The sequence below is a fragment of the Bombus bifarius genome, unplaced genomic scaffold (genome assembly GCF_011952205.1).
Source record: "Bombus bifarius isolate JDL3187 unplaced genomic scaffold, Bbif_JDL3187 scf7180000007966, whole genome shotgun sequence".
Lineage (NCBI taxonomy): Eukaryota > Metazoa > Arthropoda > Insecta > Hymenoptera > Apidae > Bombus > Bombus bifarius.
Genome location: NW_022884352.1, coordinates 4,694,769 through 4,714,323, shown reverse-complemented (window position 1 = coordinate 4,714,323; position 19,555 = coordinate 4,694,769). Strand labels below are relative to the sequence as shown.

Below are 19,555 nucleotides of genomic sequence, written 5' to 3'. Positions count from 1 at the left end.
GCAATTTATTAATTTTGGAATTCGAAGAATTTTATGAATAATGGAATTTTCATATCAGAGGCTATACATATATATGTATTACTCCATAATTAGAAATCAAATGGGCTTTTTACATAGCCAACGCAAAATATATTACATAGGAAGGTACCTAATAATGCATATCATTGAACCGGCTACATATTAGCACTAGAAATAATCTTATCAGTTTCATCACGCAATACACTGTAGATTAGATATTGGCAATTTCTTTGACAGATCAAAGGGTGATTCATAATTATTTACTATGCTGTTTAACATGCAATCAAACTTTCTCATCAAAAGGGACACTGTATCGATCGACAAGTATAAAAGATAAAAAGATTTGCGAATAAAATGAAAGTATAGAGTTGTTTTATTTGCGAGAAAGTAATAAATTAATATTTTCTGTTACCTAAAAATTAGAGAAGTTGGAAAATTAAACTTCTGCCAAAGTTGATGGAAATTTCTCGCGAAACGAAACTTTTATTTCACAGCAGACGACACGAAAAGCTTATCCTAATACGGGATTAAACAGTTTTCCATTTTCCATGGTGACGCGAATGCTCACTCCCACGATGATGTTACTTGTTGAAAATAAATATGATGACTAGTATAAAGATGATTAGAGGCGAATTCGGTTTTAATATACATCGTAAGAGAATCCAACACCAGTGAGTGTTACATTTACAAGTCCAAATAATCCAAAGAAAAATCAATATCTGCGCGTCTGGTTTCCAATATGGATTACCATAAAAAATTCCTGTCATTCGATTTCGATGATTACCAGTTTTATATTCCAAACAGGATAGATGCCTATCCATGTCCTTATACTATAAAATAAAATCATTTTTCAGAGTAGAACGAGAAAAGATTAGAATCGGAAACACGAGACCAAAACCCGAACAACCACAAATTATGTAGTCTACGATAAACATCGTGTAAATCGAAAAATCGTACGTTCTAACACGTTCGACGAGAAAAATATCCAACCTCGAGGACAAAAGTCATCGACAACCCTATACAACGTTATCGCCTAACAGCATCTGTCATGACCATCTACGGAGTTCCTCAGCATCCCTTATATTACCTTCAGAAATATGGACGATTCCTAGGTTTTATCTGTTTCCTTTCCATACAAAGGGCGAGATAAACAATAAGAAGCAACCGTCGATAGGCTCAACGGTGCGGAAGAAAGACAGGCGACGATAAGGCGATTCAATTTCCCCTAGAATGAAATAAATTTTAAGCATGACTGCGCGTTGGGAGAAAGCTGTTGGATTACGCGTATAGGTCTATCTTATTGGGTCCTTTATGGAAAGGGAACGTGAGCTGCGAGATGAAACAGCTTCCGTCGAGAGATCGTACACAACGTGTAAATGTTATCTATCAATTTTTTCTGTCCTTTCGAGGTGACGTTTATATGTAATTTACATATATCTTCAAGTTGGTATACACTTTTATAGATGATTTTCCTACTACATATTTTTTATCATATCGATTACAGTCATCTATTTCGATAGGAGAATATTTGTAACAAAACATTCAAGACTTGAAAAATATCTTTAACTCCAGAAACGTACTCGTTTAATGGTTCGTCTTTTCTAGCCTTGTAAGTGATTTATCTTGACAGAGCTATAGCAGTGAAACGTAATAAAAGTAATTAAATCCACTATCTAACCTTTACTACTTCTATCGTGTAAGATCGTTTCTTTCAGTTGAAAACACGTAGACAAACTACCGAGGGCGAATATGTATGTATTCAAGGTAACTTTACAAATACACCTTGAAGAAGCTGTTAATTTATCGATTAACCATTTCTAGCGGTTACGTGACTGATTTATCTTAAAAAATGTATTAGCAGTAAAACGTGTTGCGGCTAATTAAATCTACCTTCGTCTCCGACTATGAACTACCACCGTTACTTCCACTCTATAAAATTCTTATTCCTTAATTATTTTTTATTCCTAACGTCGCGTACAAATCGAAGGAATGTACTCCAAGAAAAATAAATTGCGTCGCCATTTTCACCAATACGATTGTATTTGATTGTATTGGAATTAATGGATTCGCAATCCTGTTATTTTTCACACAAACTATGTAAAACCAGGAAAAAGCTCTCGCGGCTTGCATTTAATCCTACGTTTTCTAGTCGTCGGACGACGGATGATTTCGCTGTTACGAAGCTTGATAAAAGTTTAATAAGACACGCGGGTAACTTTTTCACGAAAAAAAAGAACAAAAGGGAAAAAGAATCGCAATCCCTAGTGGGCCGCAATCCGATCTGAAATGAAAGGGAGAATTTATGACTACTTGCCTGCTAACTGTCTTCGAAGGGTGTTGAAAGAAAAGGGCGAAGCAAATTCCCTGCGAATTTCCGGATCACTCGTCGAAATCCTGTATTCTTCCGCATCGAGAAATCGGATGGAAAAGGATAAGGGAAAGAATTTTAAGATGACTTCTATACCGATTAAAATTCAACGTATGTACATATGTAAATTGAACGGTAATGAGAGCGTGTTAATAATCGTATGGAATTGTGGAAATCGTGTTTCCGAACGTAAGATACAGAGTGTTACGACCGTTCGCGGAGAGACGCGGTCGCGAGGAAAACGCGTCAGCGAGAGGCGTAAATTCTCGCTACGATTCGGTGAATCGACGCCGCGAAGTAGTCGTTCCCCTGTTTCGGTTAAGATAACAGAGGTGGTTGATTGAATATGACACAGTAGTAAGTTATATTTCACCGTTTATTCCACAACTTAACGAGGATAGTTACACTGGTGCGTATGTACGAGATTGGTGGATAACCCGCTCGAAGGATGCTGCTCGTTCGAAGGATGCAAACACAGTACTGTCTTGGGAGACGATGATGTGTCGGAGGAAGGCTAAGGATGGGTGTGTCTAGCGCACGGGACCATCGGATTTGTTGGTGCCGATGTTATTTAGGAGAGTGGGGGAATAGGCTTCGTTTTTAATTGGTTAAACGAAGGGTCTTAACTGCCCTCGAGAGAAAGTGGTTAGTGGGAGGAAAGGTGCAGCGTGGGTGGGAAAACCCAACTTTCCCTTGTCCTGCCGTGGTAGACAATAGTGTTTAGAAACTCCTCGGGACCAGATGTTTGTTTTGTTTAAAGGACCTTTTCTAAGAAATCTATGATTTATGGACGGTGCTTAAGGCTATTGAGGGTACGCCGTACGGAAGAGCGGACCTCTGGTGTCCGTCTGGCCCGCGGTGTGTGACCTGGGCCAGGCAGAGAGTCGCGCAGCGTAACACAGAGCTTATGCTCGGAAATTATTTTAATGTAAATCGTGTTGCGAAATGTTAATGAGTTATTTTAAGCATTTATCGCGTTCTCGGAGGAAAACCCGGCGATTATTTAATATTTTAGTTGGATCTAATCCAGGGCGACGTGTTGGGATTGCTATTAACATCTGTCGCGAGGTTCGATCGTCAAAGTGAAATAACATGAACGTGTATTATTCTCCCAGAAGGAAGCTGAGTGCAGAATAATTTTATTATCTTACTTTTGGCAACGTTTTTCCATTTTGCAGTATTTTTACTGGCGAGTTATGATAAACTGGCGAGTAACAGATAGTGATACAAAGACTCGACGGATACGTTTAATTTAATTTCTAATTAGAGCATTTAAATGACAATCTCTTGAAATGATTGACATCCACGATACATTGGACACTTCCATAAATGAAAAAGTAGAGAAAGCTAACAATCTAACAAGCATTGCATTTTGTAACTTTTTCTTGAAATTTGTTTTCGCTTGTGTTATCTTCTTACGAAAAATATACTTTTCTTAAAAATATACTTTACTTAAAAAAAAGTAAGAAGGTCTTTACAGTTTATTAAAAACCAAAGATTAATCTCGTAGCTTAATATGTTATGATATTAAGACAGTTGCAAAAAAGTGAAGTTGACCAGTTTTACATCGGACAGGTTCATATTTGTTTATCTTTATTTTCTCCTGGAACATATTACATAGGTACAAAGAAGAAACGATAAGGGAAGGGAAGGTCGGAAAAATATGAGTTTCCGATCGATTTATCTCGCGCAACATCCAATAAAGGAACCTACCTATGCATTTTTTTCATAATCTAGGATGCTTTATCACTTTTGTGTCGACCTTTCCCACTCGTCAAACTTTCTCCTCCTATCTCCGTTGTAATCATTATCGATCATTATCCACGTTGAATCTATCAATCACGAAGTACAGGTTGGTTGGCGAAATTTAATATAATTCACGCGTATCGTTAATCGCAAGAGAGAAGAATTCTCAGAATGCGAGGACACGAAGGTCAATACGGTTTCGCGATAAAATTACACCGTGAGATGGAACGAATTTGGCTGGTCCCTCGTGAAACGAATTTTTTCGTGTTTCATAGAAAGAAAACGTACTGTCCACGGGAAGCTACAGCTGTACCTAAATAAATTGAATTTAAGAGAGCTCGTTTAAGTGCATCAATTAAACGAAACTACGCTTCTCGAGCGCACGACGACGGAGCTGCGTTAAATAATTTCCCAACTTTTAATCTCTGAACAGTCGGTTCCCTTCAAGATTAAAGCGCCGTGAATTTTTTGGCGCCTGAACATTCGAAAGTAGAACAGGAAGTTGCGTGGTTTTATTGAAAAATGTATACGTCTATATTCTATTGTATTTAGACGAAATTTTCACGATAATTATTTTGCTTCGTTCTGACGCGATAATCTATCGATTCTAAAAATTAGATCGTGAACGTTCACGCGCTTATAAGGAATTTAAAGTTACAAAAATGCATAGAATGCAAAACTATATAAAATAGTTATAACGCACGGTGAACTAAATCTCTGCTTTAATTGTATTCGCAGAAACATGAATATGCATGAACGTCTATACTCTAATAATCACTATGCTATACTATAAAATACACTACTCCAATTAACCTAAATCAAACCACGAGATTAGGAGGGTTAAGAATTAAATTAACCATTATTATTCAAATTTATCTTCGAGATTGCAGTATTATTTGCATTTGCTTGTCTAATACCGTTAATTCAATATAGTGGTAAATTAATATTCCAAATTAATAATTAGAGGAAAGGCATCGTTAACCATTTTTCAATTTTTATTTCGACACGCGACACGGTTTAAGAAAGCGTGCAGAAAATAGGAGGAAAATACAACGGAGCCAGGGAAGGTAATAATGTCAGGTTTACCTTTCTATCGACATTGCGGTTAACGTGACGACCGAGCAAATAGCCGAGACGCTCTGCATATAATGCACCGACTTGCATAGAAACAGGCCCATCGTCCACGTGTAGGAGAACAGCTTGGCCACCTGCAACAAATCCATTCGCGTCTTGTCAGGTTGAATCGTTCCAACACCCCTCGGAACCATATTTTCCTTTTTATTACACACGTAAACTACGAACGCGGTTGAACCTCTCAGGAAATACGGAAATATATTCAAATGAAAACGTAACATTGAAATTTTATACGGATTTATCGCAAGGAGATGAATCCGCAAAAAAAAAAAAAGAAAAAAAGAAGGAAATTGAAGCATGAAATATAGAAAGACTAAAAAATGAATTTGTAAAAGTGTTTGAGCGTAAAAATTAGATCGTAATGTACAGAGAAATAACAAAAGAATAAATCTGTGAAAAACATTTAAGCGTAAAATAAAGGAGAATCACAAAAGATAAATCTGTAAAAAAAGATTTAAGCGTAAAATACAGAGAAATTTACGCGACAACTGTCTTGATTTTTCCTTTCAGACGCAATTTAAAGTTTCTGAAGAGAGGTCGGAAAACAATGCCGGCGCAAGAACAAAAATCATGCAGAACAATGAGCGTGTGTATTGAAACGGATGAAAAAGGGTCCAGGGTGAAATAAAAGAACTCGAGGGAAACATTTTCGTTCGTCGGAACGAGGCGTAGTCGCTGTTCTTCGCAAAAACGTGTTTAATCAACCCCTTTCACGGGGTTTTCTTCTTTTACTCAAAGAAGATAGACTTTATTGAAGCACGCTCTTTGAAGCCGTTAATGAGCGTGAAACGCACGTCGCCAGAAGGAAATTCCTCGTTTTAGAACCAAAATGCGTGACGGTGGAGTGGTCATTTAGAGACGTTCGCCAGTCTCGCAATTACGAAAACAGTGTTCGAAAATGAAAATTGTCCTTGAATAATTACGATGGACTATGATGAACTAGAAATGTACTATCATGGTGAATAACGAGCGGTAATTCTGTTTGAACTGTGCCATTGTGTTTCTTTCGCTAATTAGAAAACGAACAATTTTCTTTTCGTTGACATATATACATATTAAGCAATTTTTTTTATTCAAACGACCATTTTAACAACAATTGGCCGTTACATAGACTCGATTTTTACCAATTATTTATCGAAGAGAAGAAACGTTCTTAAAAATCGAGGCTTCTATTTTTAATCTTCAAAGCATAAATATACGTTTATCAGTATTCAAAGTTATACTCTAAACAATCATTGATTTTCTGTTCTTGAATCTCTAGAACTAATGTTCTCGCGTTCTTGGAAGACGAAAATTTCGAAGAAACGAATGTTCCTTAATCTTTTGCATTTTTCATGCTACTGATATGTCAATCCTCGGGCTGGAAAAAGATAAACTTTTAGAACACGGACGTGTCGGTAATTTGGTTAAAACTCCTGGAGTAGAATCGTCATTGAAATTTTATGAATTAAGAACAGCAAAAATTTTTGACGACTCGAATGACGTTTTGTAAAGTACGTGGTTAAAAAGTTGGTCCTTTTCTTGAACTATGCATTTTTCCATGTAATTTTCACTGTAACTCTTACTGCAAATTCCACGTTTCAATCATCGGTAATTTCAGCGCTAAATAGACGAGTCTCGCTTTTACTTCGCTCGACTGCGAAAATTCTAATTAGTGAGCCGGCGAATCGTGGCAAAGATAAGAAGCTGATCTCCATTGCTTCGGTTAATTACGTATTCTTCGACGTAACTTTCGTTTTAACTAATTTACTAGAAATTTCACACTTCAGTCGTCGGTAGTCCCCAGCGCTGAAACACGTGAATCTCGTTTTTGCTTCACTCAACTATGAAAAGCCCAACCAGAGAACTGGCGAATCGCGACGGAGATAAGAAAACGCAAGAAGAAGCTGATCTCAATTGCTCCAGTTGAGCTGCCGCTTACTGCCAAGTTGTAAAATGATCCAACCAACATCAACCGGAATTCACGAGTTGAATTAACCAACTTATTATCTAAGACCTCCTTACACGGATCGAAAGAAGCTCGTCTAAATTTTAACAAGTCAAACGAAATGATTGGATCGATCGGTTCTGATCGTTCGTCGATGGCTGGCTGTCGGTGGATGGGCGGCTGTCGGAAAAGTCGCTAAGTTACTTCGAAGCAGGGAAACGAAAGGAAAGGAGATACCTTTAAGTCATTTGCGAAGAAAGGGGAATTGAGAACGAAGTTTCAATGAGAGCAATCAACTCGAACAGATAACAAGGTATTTTTGGCGTAGAATAGGAGACGGTGGTTAAAAGCACGGTTGAACATTTCCGGCACAGTTGCAGCAACTATTTCCAAGGAATAATTAAATGCTACATAACGACCGGAGATAAAAGAACTGACTGTCCTGTGTTGAAAAAGCTCCATGTTGAATCGCGTCACGAGACGCGAGTTGCTTCGTGTCTCTGATATTCCGCATGATTTAATTACGAAACATTCGTGCAGTAAATGCATCTCTTTGCAAAATTACGTATTTCTAAAAACTTGATTAAATTATACTCGGTCATGGAGCACATGGTTTTGATTAAACTCGTTCCCATTAGAAGTGTCTTTTTCTTTTATCGAATCTAATCTCTGTCCATCCGGGATCATCCTGGGATCAACCGGCAATTTTCTTGTCGCGAGTAATCGTATTACAGACCAGCTGCGTTCAATTACCACGATCGACTAAACTTTACATTAACTGCATTAATTACAATTAGCGTTACTACGCGCTGTAGAAATGCTCGTGCAATTCTTCATCCAGCAATCATAGCTGACTCTCTTGTTTCTGCGAATTCCTCGGTCGAAACGATCCGCAGGTGAACTCGATCTTATTCTCAATTCTCTTTCAGTTTCATACTGAAATGGATCCAGACATCTGCTTTCGACAACTCTCTTTTATTCACACGATCGAATGTATTGGTCGAGTAGAGAGAGAGTGTTTTAACAGAGTTAGCGAAAGCGTTTCGGTTATAGGATTCCATCCGGAATCATTAAACAATCTTCACTTTCTATGTATCGTTTAAGGTTTCAATTTTATGGTTTAAAAATACCGATGGTTTCTAAATGTATATCTATGATCATTTAAAATTGTTTGCCCCAGAATATTAAACAAAATTTAACCATTTTTAAATCTTTCTATTCTTCCAAATCTAAGGAATAGGATAGAATATGCGAACAAGTATTTTTCTCATCTGAGATAAATAATCTTAGTCGAGAAGGATTATAAGAGTGATAAAATAGGAATTCTCATTACTATTATTATTATTATTATTAATTTTACTTTATGACTACCCATGATTACCAAGTGATTTCGTCAATAGTACAGATTTTTATTGATATTCATTTAATGCAAAGAATTCTATTATTATTACTATTCTACGACAATATCGTAAAAGACTCTGCTCCAGATTTCTCCTCGAGGTACCTGATTTGCATAATTTCAGAAGTAAATCATCCAGATGCTGTACAATTCAAAAGATGTAAAAGTCGTGGCTCCTGATTACGCACAATTTAAAGATTCGAAGATTCAAGTCTCGAATCTACTGGAATTTAGGGGTCAGAAAATCTATGCTAACTAGATTCAGAAATTTATGTGATCCGCAGCGCTATAGAGTCTGAAGAATCCAAAAAAAAACCTCAGCTTCTGATCTCGGGATATAAAGATACAGAGATTCAAGCTTCGAAATCTTCGAGCTTTGGAAATCGAAAAATCTATACTCCCGACAAACCGATTTAAATAGAAAATGCAAAAGTTATTCAAGAGTGTGCGAAAGGAAAGAAAGAAGTAGAAGAACGCAAAATCATTCTATTCCGTACGTGGCTCTGTTCTCGATGTAACTGAATCAAAGAAAAGTGAGATGCTTTCCCACTCGGACTAACAACAAGTCGCTTGGCCAGTCTGCCGAAATCTTCTTCGCGAAGCATTCCTATATTAAATTTCTAATGTGCTCGACCAAACAGTGAGCTGGTTTAAATCGAATTAGGTGTAGACCGAAGTCCAGCAGAAGCTCGATGGAAACGAAGTTTTAGTATAGGAATTTCATTCGTGATTTCCGATCTCCTCGAATTTTCAATTCCGTCTCCGGCGTCGAACGATGGCGTATCCAACTACAAAGCTATGGCGGAGACTTTGCAACTTTCGCCATTGCGCAACGTACTAAATGTTTAATAAGACTTTGGACTTTATCGAGGCGCGTATAACGGAGCGAGTTGCAGGAAACATAGCGGCGCAGTTGCGCGTCGAATAACGAAATTATTCCTGCGCTTTTGAACGCGCGTACAACCCGTTTCAATGCTCTCTACGAATACATCTCTGATTCAAATCGAACCTGCTTCGATATGTTCGAGCGTGAGAGAATTTTCAATGAAACGCGACTTTTAAACGACACGCAGGACGACCATACGAACGCATATAAGAGAAACGGGCACGTTAAAGGCTTCGGCTTCAATGAAATTGAAAAAAGAAACGCGTAATGAGAAACGCTACGTCGCGAATATTTGTTGCGGCAGTTCTGGTTTATTACGAGCAAGTGGCGGAATTAATAAAATTGTTATGGAATGGCGGGCAGTTAGTACGTTAAAAGAATAACCGAGTTCTTGTGATTGGTATCATAAAAAGTACAAACAGTGGTTACAAAAATTATCGGCATACCATTGTACGGTAGAACTCCATTTATATGAAGTTCGCGTTCATATAAGTGGATTTCACAAACACTTAAACTCACTTAATCGAGCATTGATTAAAATTTCGTTCGAATAAATGCGGTTCTATTTACGTATCAGTTAATCAGCTGCAAATATATTAAATTTCGTATTATTATTATTTCTTCTAATAATACTTTCATATTCTACACTATTTTTATTTCACCAGAGAAATTAACAATCGAATTTACCCTTCAAATTTAAGAGACAACAAAATTAGTTCGAACAGTACTACAAAACAATCCGCGCACATCTGGACTAATATTTTAAATACAACAGTGCAATAAATAAGCTTTCATGTATCGAAAATATTTTCCATCTCGTTATAAATTGCGCTTCGGCCCAACTGATGCACCGTGCCGATTTCACAAGCAGCCAGTTCAATCCAATAAAGTAATTTCGCTATGAAATTCCGCGTCTGACGACGAAATATTTGCCATCATTCCCAGGACAGTTGCAACGACTGACATTTAATTTATATTGTACTGTGCCCTGCATAGTCGAGCAACAATCGATAACGACTTTAATTAGAATGTTAAAGTCGCGATTCGTTTAAGAACGAACCGAGACGCAACTGTTTCTACACTCATTAAATTAATGCCACCTGATAATTGCTTAATCCGCTACCAATCAAGCTGCTAACGCGTTCAGAGCGCTCGTTAATTTCATCCACTAAATATTTGGATTCAGTTTCCAACACGTGTCGTGTCACTATCAACAGGAAATATGAAATATTGTACGAGAGATGATTATACACAGTATGGAAATTTTGTAGACGGTAAATCATAGTTCATTATAATGACAAATGAGTAAATGTATGGTGACTGCTATAAATTAATCCAATACCTTTAACACGATTAAACGATTAAACGATTCTGTCAACTCTTTCTTTACGTACGACACTCTAAAGACTCTCGACACAATGATTCGTCAATATCCCACGTTATATCGTATGAAAAATCGTTTCCTTCGCCTTTTTCACTTTAGTACGTTCTGAACGCAAGCCAATCTCCTTTCAAGATCGAATACACTCAACTGGTGGCTTTTCTTGATAGATCTAGTTTCTTCCCTTTGTCGACTGTTTCTTTCGCAACCTTCGCTCAAGGTTAATACGCACCATAACATAAATAAAACAAAAATTGAGTGACCTTATCTGTCAATTAAGAATACTTTAATTAAGAATGCAGAGAAATAACGAAGCAAGTAATCAATTTATACCATTAACAATGTCAATAACATTTTATCAAAGAATAATGCGTGAATATAATGCAATGAAAATTGCATGTCAACCAGTTTTTAATTAATTTCATTCAATAAACACTGAATCAGTTACAAAAGGATGCAAAACGATACACTGCCGCTCATAAATATTAGGATATAAAATATATCTATTTAGTATAAAGAGGATTTAAGGAGGTTTCCTATTTAATCATTTTACTATAAATCTGTTATTTTATCCGCTTCGTATCTGCCTTATAATATTAGGCACCAAATAGATATAATTAGAATTTTCCAATAAATGGATAATACTTATGGCCACCGATACACATCTGCATTGTAAATTATTCTAATACTCAATTAAGTTAACCCCACGCTCATTATTCCACGTCATTATTTCATCGCGTTGTTACCTCCGTCATTAAACGTACACGGGTTGGCTAACTCACAAGAGCTAGAGATCGATATATTCGCGATGGTATGCTATGCCTTTTGTATCCTTTAAACGGACGAGCTATCCTGTTGGCTGTTGCGCAATCCTCCCTGCGTGGGGCACTCGTTCGTGTAAGCAGGTTCCAGGCGGAAGAATCGACGTACAATACGGACGTCCAGGTGAATAAATAAAGGTAATGCGAGACCATCGATCAGTCGGTGCAATCTTGCAAAGCTGTTACCGGCTGAAACTCGAGATTCCCGTCACGAAATGAAAATTGCATCAGTTTGTTGTTGTATCGTATGCTGTAAGTGATTTATCGGTGCATTATAAAAAACCTGTGGCTGTAAAGTAAAATGAACGTGAAGGTGATAAAAGCTCGGTTTAGTGGGAAACTTATGGCCACGATTCGTTGTGAATTTATTCTACGAATCAAACATATCGAAATAGAAGAAAATTCTTGAAACCTCGTTACCCCGTACGCTTCCCGTGTACATCGTGAAAACGAACAGAACTGAGATCGAGGGAAAAGATTTTTATGGTTTTCATGTTTGATCAAGAGGAATAAAATTGTAAAATTGAGCGAGAACTCACTTGCAAACGAAGTAGACGAGCGAAAAGCATAATGAAACAAGCAGAACACCGACCACCGTCTATTATTTATTAATCCATTGAATGAATTCTACGTTCTGTTAGATCGCAAAATGCAAACTTTGTTACCAACTGCTATCGCGTTAGGTGATAATTGTTTGAACGCTCTCCTTGTAGCTTGTTCATGAAACACACGAATCGTTTGTAACGATTGATTAACCCTGTTACGATCATCGAACTTTTATATTCGTCTATATATATATATCTACATATACATACGTAAATTCTATGAGTGTATGCATTGTAGTCTTCGAGCGTTTCATTTATCGGAAAATGCTCCTATCTGAATGGGCATCTGGTGTAAGTCACGACCTAAAAGCGAAGTGAAACGAGGGGAAAGGGGAAAGTAGCGCACGCCATATGATAACTCGAACACGAAATGTGGTAGCAAAGTTGACGAGCAACTTCAAGTTTGTCGTGCAACTTTTTTAAAGCTAGCTGAACGAAGTTACGTAGGCGTTATGCTGACACGGGCATGACAAAGCAGCAGGAAGTGGCTAAAAACGGATCCTCCGTTCGTAAACAACTCTCAACTAATAATAATTTCTCTTCAGCTTCGTGTTATTCGCGGTTCTTCTTTCGCGAACTTATAAACTCCCCCGAGAGTCCGATCGCATCAACCATCGAATTACGAAGCTATAGGATCAGAGGAAAGTTCCAAAGTAGCTGAATCATTTTGACACTACGTATCGAGCCAAAATATAGAGCTTTTAGCTCGTTGACAAGCCAATAACGCGCTGTGAAATATTTGTCAATTTTTTATACGACAGAAATTGAAGAATATTTTGATACTTTAATGACACTCTCTTGTAACGCTCACGTAATTTGTGTGTACGTTTGTGTGTGTGTGTGCTTTAATAACTATTTATTTACCCAGGAAACGATTATACTTAAAACAAAAAATTTATTATTGCTTGACGTTTAGATAAGATATATGTGAACGGAGACTCAAAGGGTGATATCCAAAATTCTTAAAATACCCGAAGCAAGATCTAATTCTAGATTGTAGTAACATATATATATATATTTACCGCGTATTCTTCGTTTGCAGATAAAAATAAAAACAGGGCGAATTTTTGCTACAACCCGATATATCCGAAAATTATCATCAATTTTATATTTGCCCCCTTAAATTTAAGCCTTCTTTAAAATATCCAATAAAAAAGTTTTAATTCTGCTAGGTTATAACTTATAATTATCTCCGTTTTCTCGGATCGTAGAAAAAAGATAAAAACACAAATTTATGTAACAGCCCTATATATGCTCTAAACTTATTGTCGTTTTTATACTTTTCCATAAATTTCACTTTTACCTCTATTGTCGTTTAATGTCCTCGCGAGATCGAAAATCGTTGATAAAGTTAGCAATAAAGACTGCTAGATATCCAGGCAACTAAAGCTTTACCAGATAAATGTCCAGAAGCGAGTATTGTGGTGTGCAATCGAGCGGCGAAAATGTTCGTGAGAATTTCGAGGAGACTGGCGTCGGGTTTCGCTCGGGAAAATCCGACGCGATAACATCGGAGTTTCACTCTGGCAATTCCCTTTAACGAAGTGACGAATTTCTTATGGAGAATGAGCTCACCGACGCCAGGGCACTCTGCAAATTGCAAATTGCCTTGGTTTGTTGCCCGTGAAATTGTCGCTTTCCCTTCGAAACGTCGCGCTCTAAACTGCAAACACAAATTTTTGGATCCCCGCGAGATTACCACGAATGCCATGGAAATTTTTCCACTATTTCCCCATGATACGCGACATTCTTCCGCCACGAATTGTACTTCAGATTCAACTTCGTCACTTTATCTTCTCTCAAGTGTCATGCCTGAATTATGCAAACTTCGCTACCGCCGGAGGGAGAAAAATCCCTTTCTATTTTTAAAACAACAGTAAAGAAAATCTTACGGCACCTCTTGTGAGAATTCAATTAATGAAACGTATTTCTACGATATTAACGCAAAATATTGACAACTCGCAGAAAAGTAGCAAACACTAGAAGCTGCTGCAATTTCACGAAATAGCGGAACGAAACAACGTCGATGTAATTTCCTGCCACGCCAGTTTTATGTATTTTGTCCTGACGACGGCAGATTGAAATTAATAATTAATTTTCGGAAAAAGATATTCTATCGTATTTGCGCACCTCTTTCTGGCAATGTCATCTACATCGATCGCATGAACAATTTTTCGTACTAATGAAAATCGTAACCTGAATCACCGGTGACTACCAAGTGGGTCAACAAGTTAGGAAGCTTGAAGTTTCGTTCTACAATTTATGTGCATCCATCCAATTTCCAGCGAAATACGTATAGTAAACTGTATACCTGTTCGAAGGAAGATAAACGAACGCCAATTGTTAATTCGAGTGTGATAAATACATCTTCTTTCGCTTTATCGACTTCGTCACCGAAATTTATCACGACAAGTGTCGTTCATACGCTGTCATTTTACAATTCGTCATTATGAATTCTGTCACAACAGCTCGCGTATTTAATCGGAAATCAAAATATTAAAATATACCGTTTCTGTCGCGTTGTAATCGTTACAAAGATGAATAGGATAAATTAGAGATGAAAATTGGAAGGATTCAAAAGCCAGTTCCGATTTTTCGAGAAAACATGTTGAAGGCAATATATAATATGTTCTTTCACTCGTTATATTACATTTCCCCTTTATCCATCATCCATTTGACAACGATAACAAACAAGAGATAATAACATGAAAATGCGTAATTAATCCTGCCACGCTCGATGTTACGTATACGCTAGATTGTACCGTAACAAACAAATTATTAACTAAATACACGATAAATATACAGTCAGTTGCGTAGATATTATCGAATTTGAAAAGTACTCTGTATATTTATCTTGATATCAAAATGCGTATACTTTACACCAGTATATATAGAACAGGTATATATTATAAAATACTATATACTCGCAGTATACGCTCATATACGCTCAGTATATCAACGAATTTTCAGCAGGAATTTAAAAATTACAGAACACTTAATTCGTAAAACTCTTGGTACGAAATTATAGGAAAAATTACGAAATTTACACGGTATTTGTTAACAGAAATGTCGAATGACATCATGAATATTTGTTCTTCTAGTTATGTTTCAAGTTTTGTCAAGTGTACATACCACGTTTTCCTAGCAGAAACATCAGAGAAACTATGATTCCATTATCGATAATTGATAAAAAGAAATGTATCTCTATAATATGGAGCCCAAAACGGGTTTGAAACGAAAACAGTTTTCGCGACGACAAATTCGAAAAACCGCTGCGTCCCCATTTACACAGCTTCTGACTGATGCAATCAAGCTGTACTTTCACGCAGAACATCGTTAGGCTACCCTCGGACAATCAATATATTACCAATATTACAAGGTTCTGTAGCGGTACTCGACAACAAATACCGCCACTCGACACTAACTTCTACCGAACGACGGTAGCGCAGTGGTTAGCGCCTTGGGTTACGAACGTTCGGGACCCGGGTTTGAATCCCGGCGCCCGTAGTCCGATTTTTCTTCCATGGCACCTAAATGAGAAGAAAGCAGCAGCAGTAGCTTATAGCGACGTCTACGTCTTCAGCCAGCAGCTACTTGTATCACGAACGACAACTACACATACCTCAGTTCTCAACGAAAATATGGTTTGTCAATAAATATTGATAACATCACATCGACAATACATATTGATCCTTTTAGTTGAGAAACTTGATATATCGACGATATATATTGATAGTCTGAGGGTAGCCTTACGCTATTGATTAACTCGTCCGTGGTTACACTAAGAAAACCCTTCAAACGTTCTTAAAATATCTTAATGCAGTTCACAACGACGTAATTTCCCAACAATGTTTGCACTCTAAGGCTGAATGCACACGAGCGACGTTTTACCGCGCGAACCCGCTGTGGCCATATGTCTATCTTTGTTGTTCTTGATAGGAAAACAAAGAAAGACATATGGTAGCAGCGGGTTCGGACGGTAAAATGTCGCTCGTGTGCATCCAGCCTTAAATGGAATTTTGTGTTTGACGAAACTACTCGCTCCTTTGGGAATTCTATTAAATTCTATCAAATCAACTAATTGTAATTCGTTCGCGATCGTCGCTCAGAAAGCAAATTTGTGTTTGTAATAAGGCCCCTTTCATACGCCAGTAGCTATATCGCTGGTGTATGTGCACACTGTACACCGATGTTATATTGTTCACGATGGAAAGCGTTCGCACGTCGAGTTTACAACGGACACAATGTAAAATCGGTATCCATCAAACACGCGTGGCGTACGTATCACCGTGTAAAAGAAGAAAGGCAAACGGTTCGTTGCAAATTTCTGCGTTAATTAGTTTTCCATAGAAATTACATTCGGTAAAGGTAAGCGTTTCAGGAGAAACAGTAAAGCGATCATGTTCAGTGGGTAAATAAAGGGACAGCAAATTACACTCTGTCCACGGGATAACTATTAACCGAGAGAAAACAATTTTAATCCCGGCAGACTACCATCGAAAAATACGAACCAACCACGCATGAATAAATCCGCACCTGTGATAATTTAACTGTGTTTCTACGTTCGGAATACTCGTCGTTGTATTTATAATCCATTGAAGAAGATATGACGAAGTTTATAATAGCGTCAGAACGAATGGATTGTAAAAGCAATCCTCGGTTAATGCGTAAAATTGGATATATGAATATACAACATATCATACGCTATAATGGTTTGTGTAACAGAATCGCTTTTAACTTGTTTCTTGTAAATTTGTAACTACTAATAATGTTCATAACGAAGTTGAGATCAGTTGTGACTCTTCTCTTTGAAGCTAACTCTCAAATTCTTCAATTTAAGCAGACATTGAAAACTTTTACCCGCACTTGATTCAATAGCGTAATACATGCAAGCAAGATACTAATAAATTTGAGGTGTAGTTGTGTCCCTGATGATTGTATAGATGCTAGCTGTAGATGACGCCTGCTGGGGGTACTGTTATTTTTCTTCTAATTTATATGCCTGGAAGAAAAATAGGACTACGAGCGCCGGGATTCGAACCCGGGTCCCGAACGTTCGTAACCTAAGGCGCTAACTACTGCGCTATCGTCATGCGGTAGAAGCTAGTGTCGAGTGTCGGTATTTGTTGTCGAGTGCGCCACAAATTAACGAATAAATGTAAATATTAATTATATCGATCCCTCGTTAAATTAAAAATTTCAATTATAAAATACTGTTTAGAGTCTTGGTTTACCCCTTGTTGGGAGTAATAAAATACTATGTACCGATAACTCTAGATATGACTGTATTAATCAATGCTGCTACTCGATGCTTTAATTTAGTATCTCTCTATACTCTGTATCATCGTTGCTGCTATACATGGTGAAACTCTCATCGTGATAACGTTACATGTGAAAAATCACGGACGCCAGAAGACCGATCGGCAGTGGCTAAGCTCTGTCATAAATCAGATGTTCGATAATGCTTCTCAGCTGACATTTATATCGAACGAGATAACAGACGACGCAGTGACCACACGTCGATCAGAAGAGTAAAAAATTCTTCTGAAAACTGACGCTCTCTACACTTGACGCTTTCCATCAACATACATACGATGCTACTTGCGCGATATATTATTCAAGAAACAACGACTCAATTGTTCTACGATTTATGCGAATCAACTTCGAGACTATTCCATATCTTGTTGCAAATGAACATTTTAATACGTGTAAAATAAACATTATATTATATTACTCGAAATAAAAATTTGAAAGTCAGTTTCTATTTATAATGCTTCAGAGTAGAAATATATCTTTAAATCTCTACGTTATAAAAGAAAAATGGAAATAAAATTTATATGATATAATTAGTTGAATATACGAATAAACATTTTCCTGTTTATTCGCTACTACGTTATAAACTCAAATATCTGCTTTGCATTAATTAAATGTTTAAAATTTCATTTCAGTTCACTTCATTAAGAAAAATCTTACTTTTACTGTTAGTTAAAAATCAACACTTTCTTTTAAGTTTCTTTTTCTAAAGAAACTTAAGATTTTCCCCGCGTGTACCTTCTTTCATACGAGACACTGATCCTCATAAATTAGAACACATTTCACACGTACAGGCAACAGATAAAACCGATTATAAAGGAACAATTTGCACGGTACTTTGACTAAAGAAACTTCAAGAGCAACTTGTCTAAATCTCAATACTATGCATGTCACGGATGCACTTGTGCACGTGCCTCCATTCGCCATAGCTTACAAGAATCAGCTTAAACTACTAATATTTTCAGAGGAAATAAGGATGTATATGTGCATGCAAAAATGTATAGACCGAGTTCTTTTCAAATAAATTTGATCGCACAATGGACGAGTTTACGTGCTCCTTTCGTGATATTTTCGAACTCGTGTACGGTCGATAAGTTTACGACAATTTCCCTCTTCCAACTTCATTTATATCAGATGGAAGAAATGTGAAAGGAAAAAATTACAATTGCAAGTGAAAATAAGAAATTTCGTCGGAAAAAACTCGAAATTAAATTGGAAATAAAATAAGAGAGTATTGGAAATCAGAAAGAATAACTTTTCATATTTCTTCTCGAACGTCTACATGAAAAGAACCATGGAATTTAATATTTGTTTCACAATCACGTCTGTCATCGTGTGTTCTCGAGAGAATGATGAAATCTGATTTACGAAAACCCAAGACGACATGTTATTAGACATCGTCGTACGTCGACGAAAGAATCCCAATGCTTTTTATGACGTAAACGATATTTCTTCTCCTTGACGCGCGTATTTTACTTTTACGTTTGGAGTCACCGTGAGACGTTTAACTAAAAGTTACGACAAATTTCAAAGTGCAATCTCTATGAGAAAAGAAGAATGACTCTGTTAAATGGCTGTATCAAATTTACAGTCGCCACGAGACGTTTAACTAAAATTTGCGATAAATTTCAAAATGCAATCTTTGAAGGAAAGAAAAATGGCTCTGTTAAATCGCTGTAAATCAAATTTTTAACCATGAAGCGTCATGCTGCGACCGAATATTTTTACGAACTTTTATGCTTCTATTTGTCAAACAAACAACACAACTTGTATTACGAGATTGGAGTGACGAATTTCCTTTTTCGTACAAATTTCACGGTTGTAATCGAACAATCCCTGAAGCAAACCAAAATGCCTCTGTTGAATATCAAATTTGGTATATCAAATTTGTAATCATAAATCATCACGTTGGCAACTTTTTATATTTGTACGACCTTTCATAGAGTTATTCGTCAGG

General features: G+C 37.0%; 1 protein-coding gene across 5 annotated transcripts in view; it reads right to left on the bottom strand.

Moving 5' to 3' along the window:
- The window catches only part of LOC117204378 (QRFP-like peptide receptor), a 79,186-nt gene that overhangs the window by 18,549 nt on the left and 41,082 nt on the right, over nucleotides 1–19,555 (bottom strand). For all 5 annotated transcript variants that reach the window (XM_033441710.1, XM_033441720.1, XM_033441734.1 and 2 more), the window contains exon 4: nucleotides 5,219–5,340. In XM_033441710.1, the coding sequence (XP_033297601.1) occupies nucleotides 5,219–5,340 (122 nt within the window). The remainder of the gene's footprint in view (nucleotides 1–5,218; nucleotides 5,341–19,555) is intronic.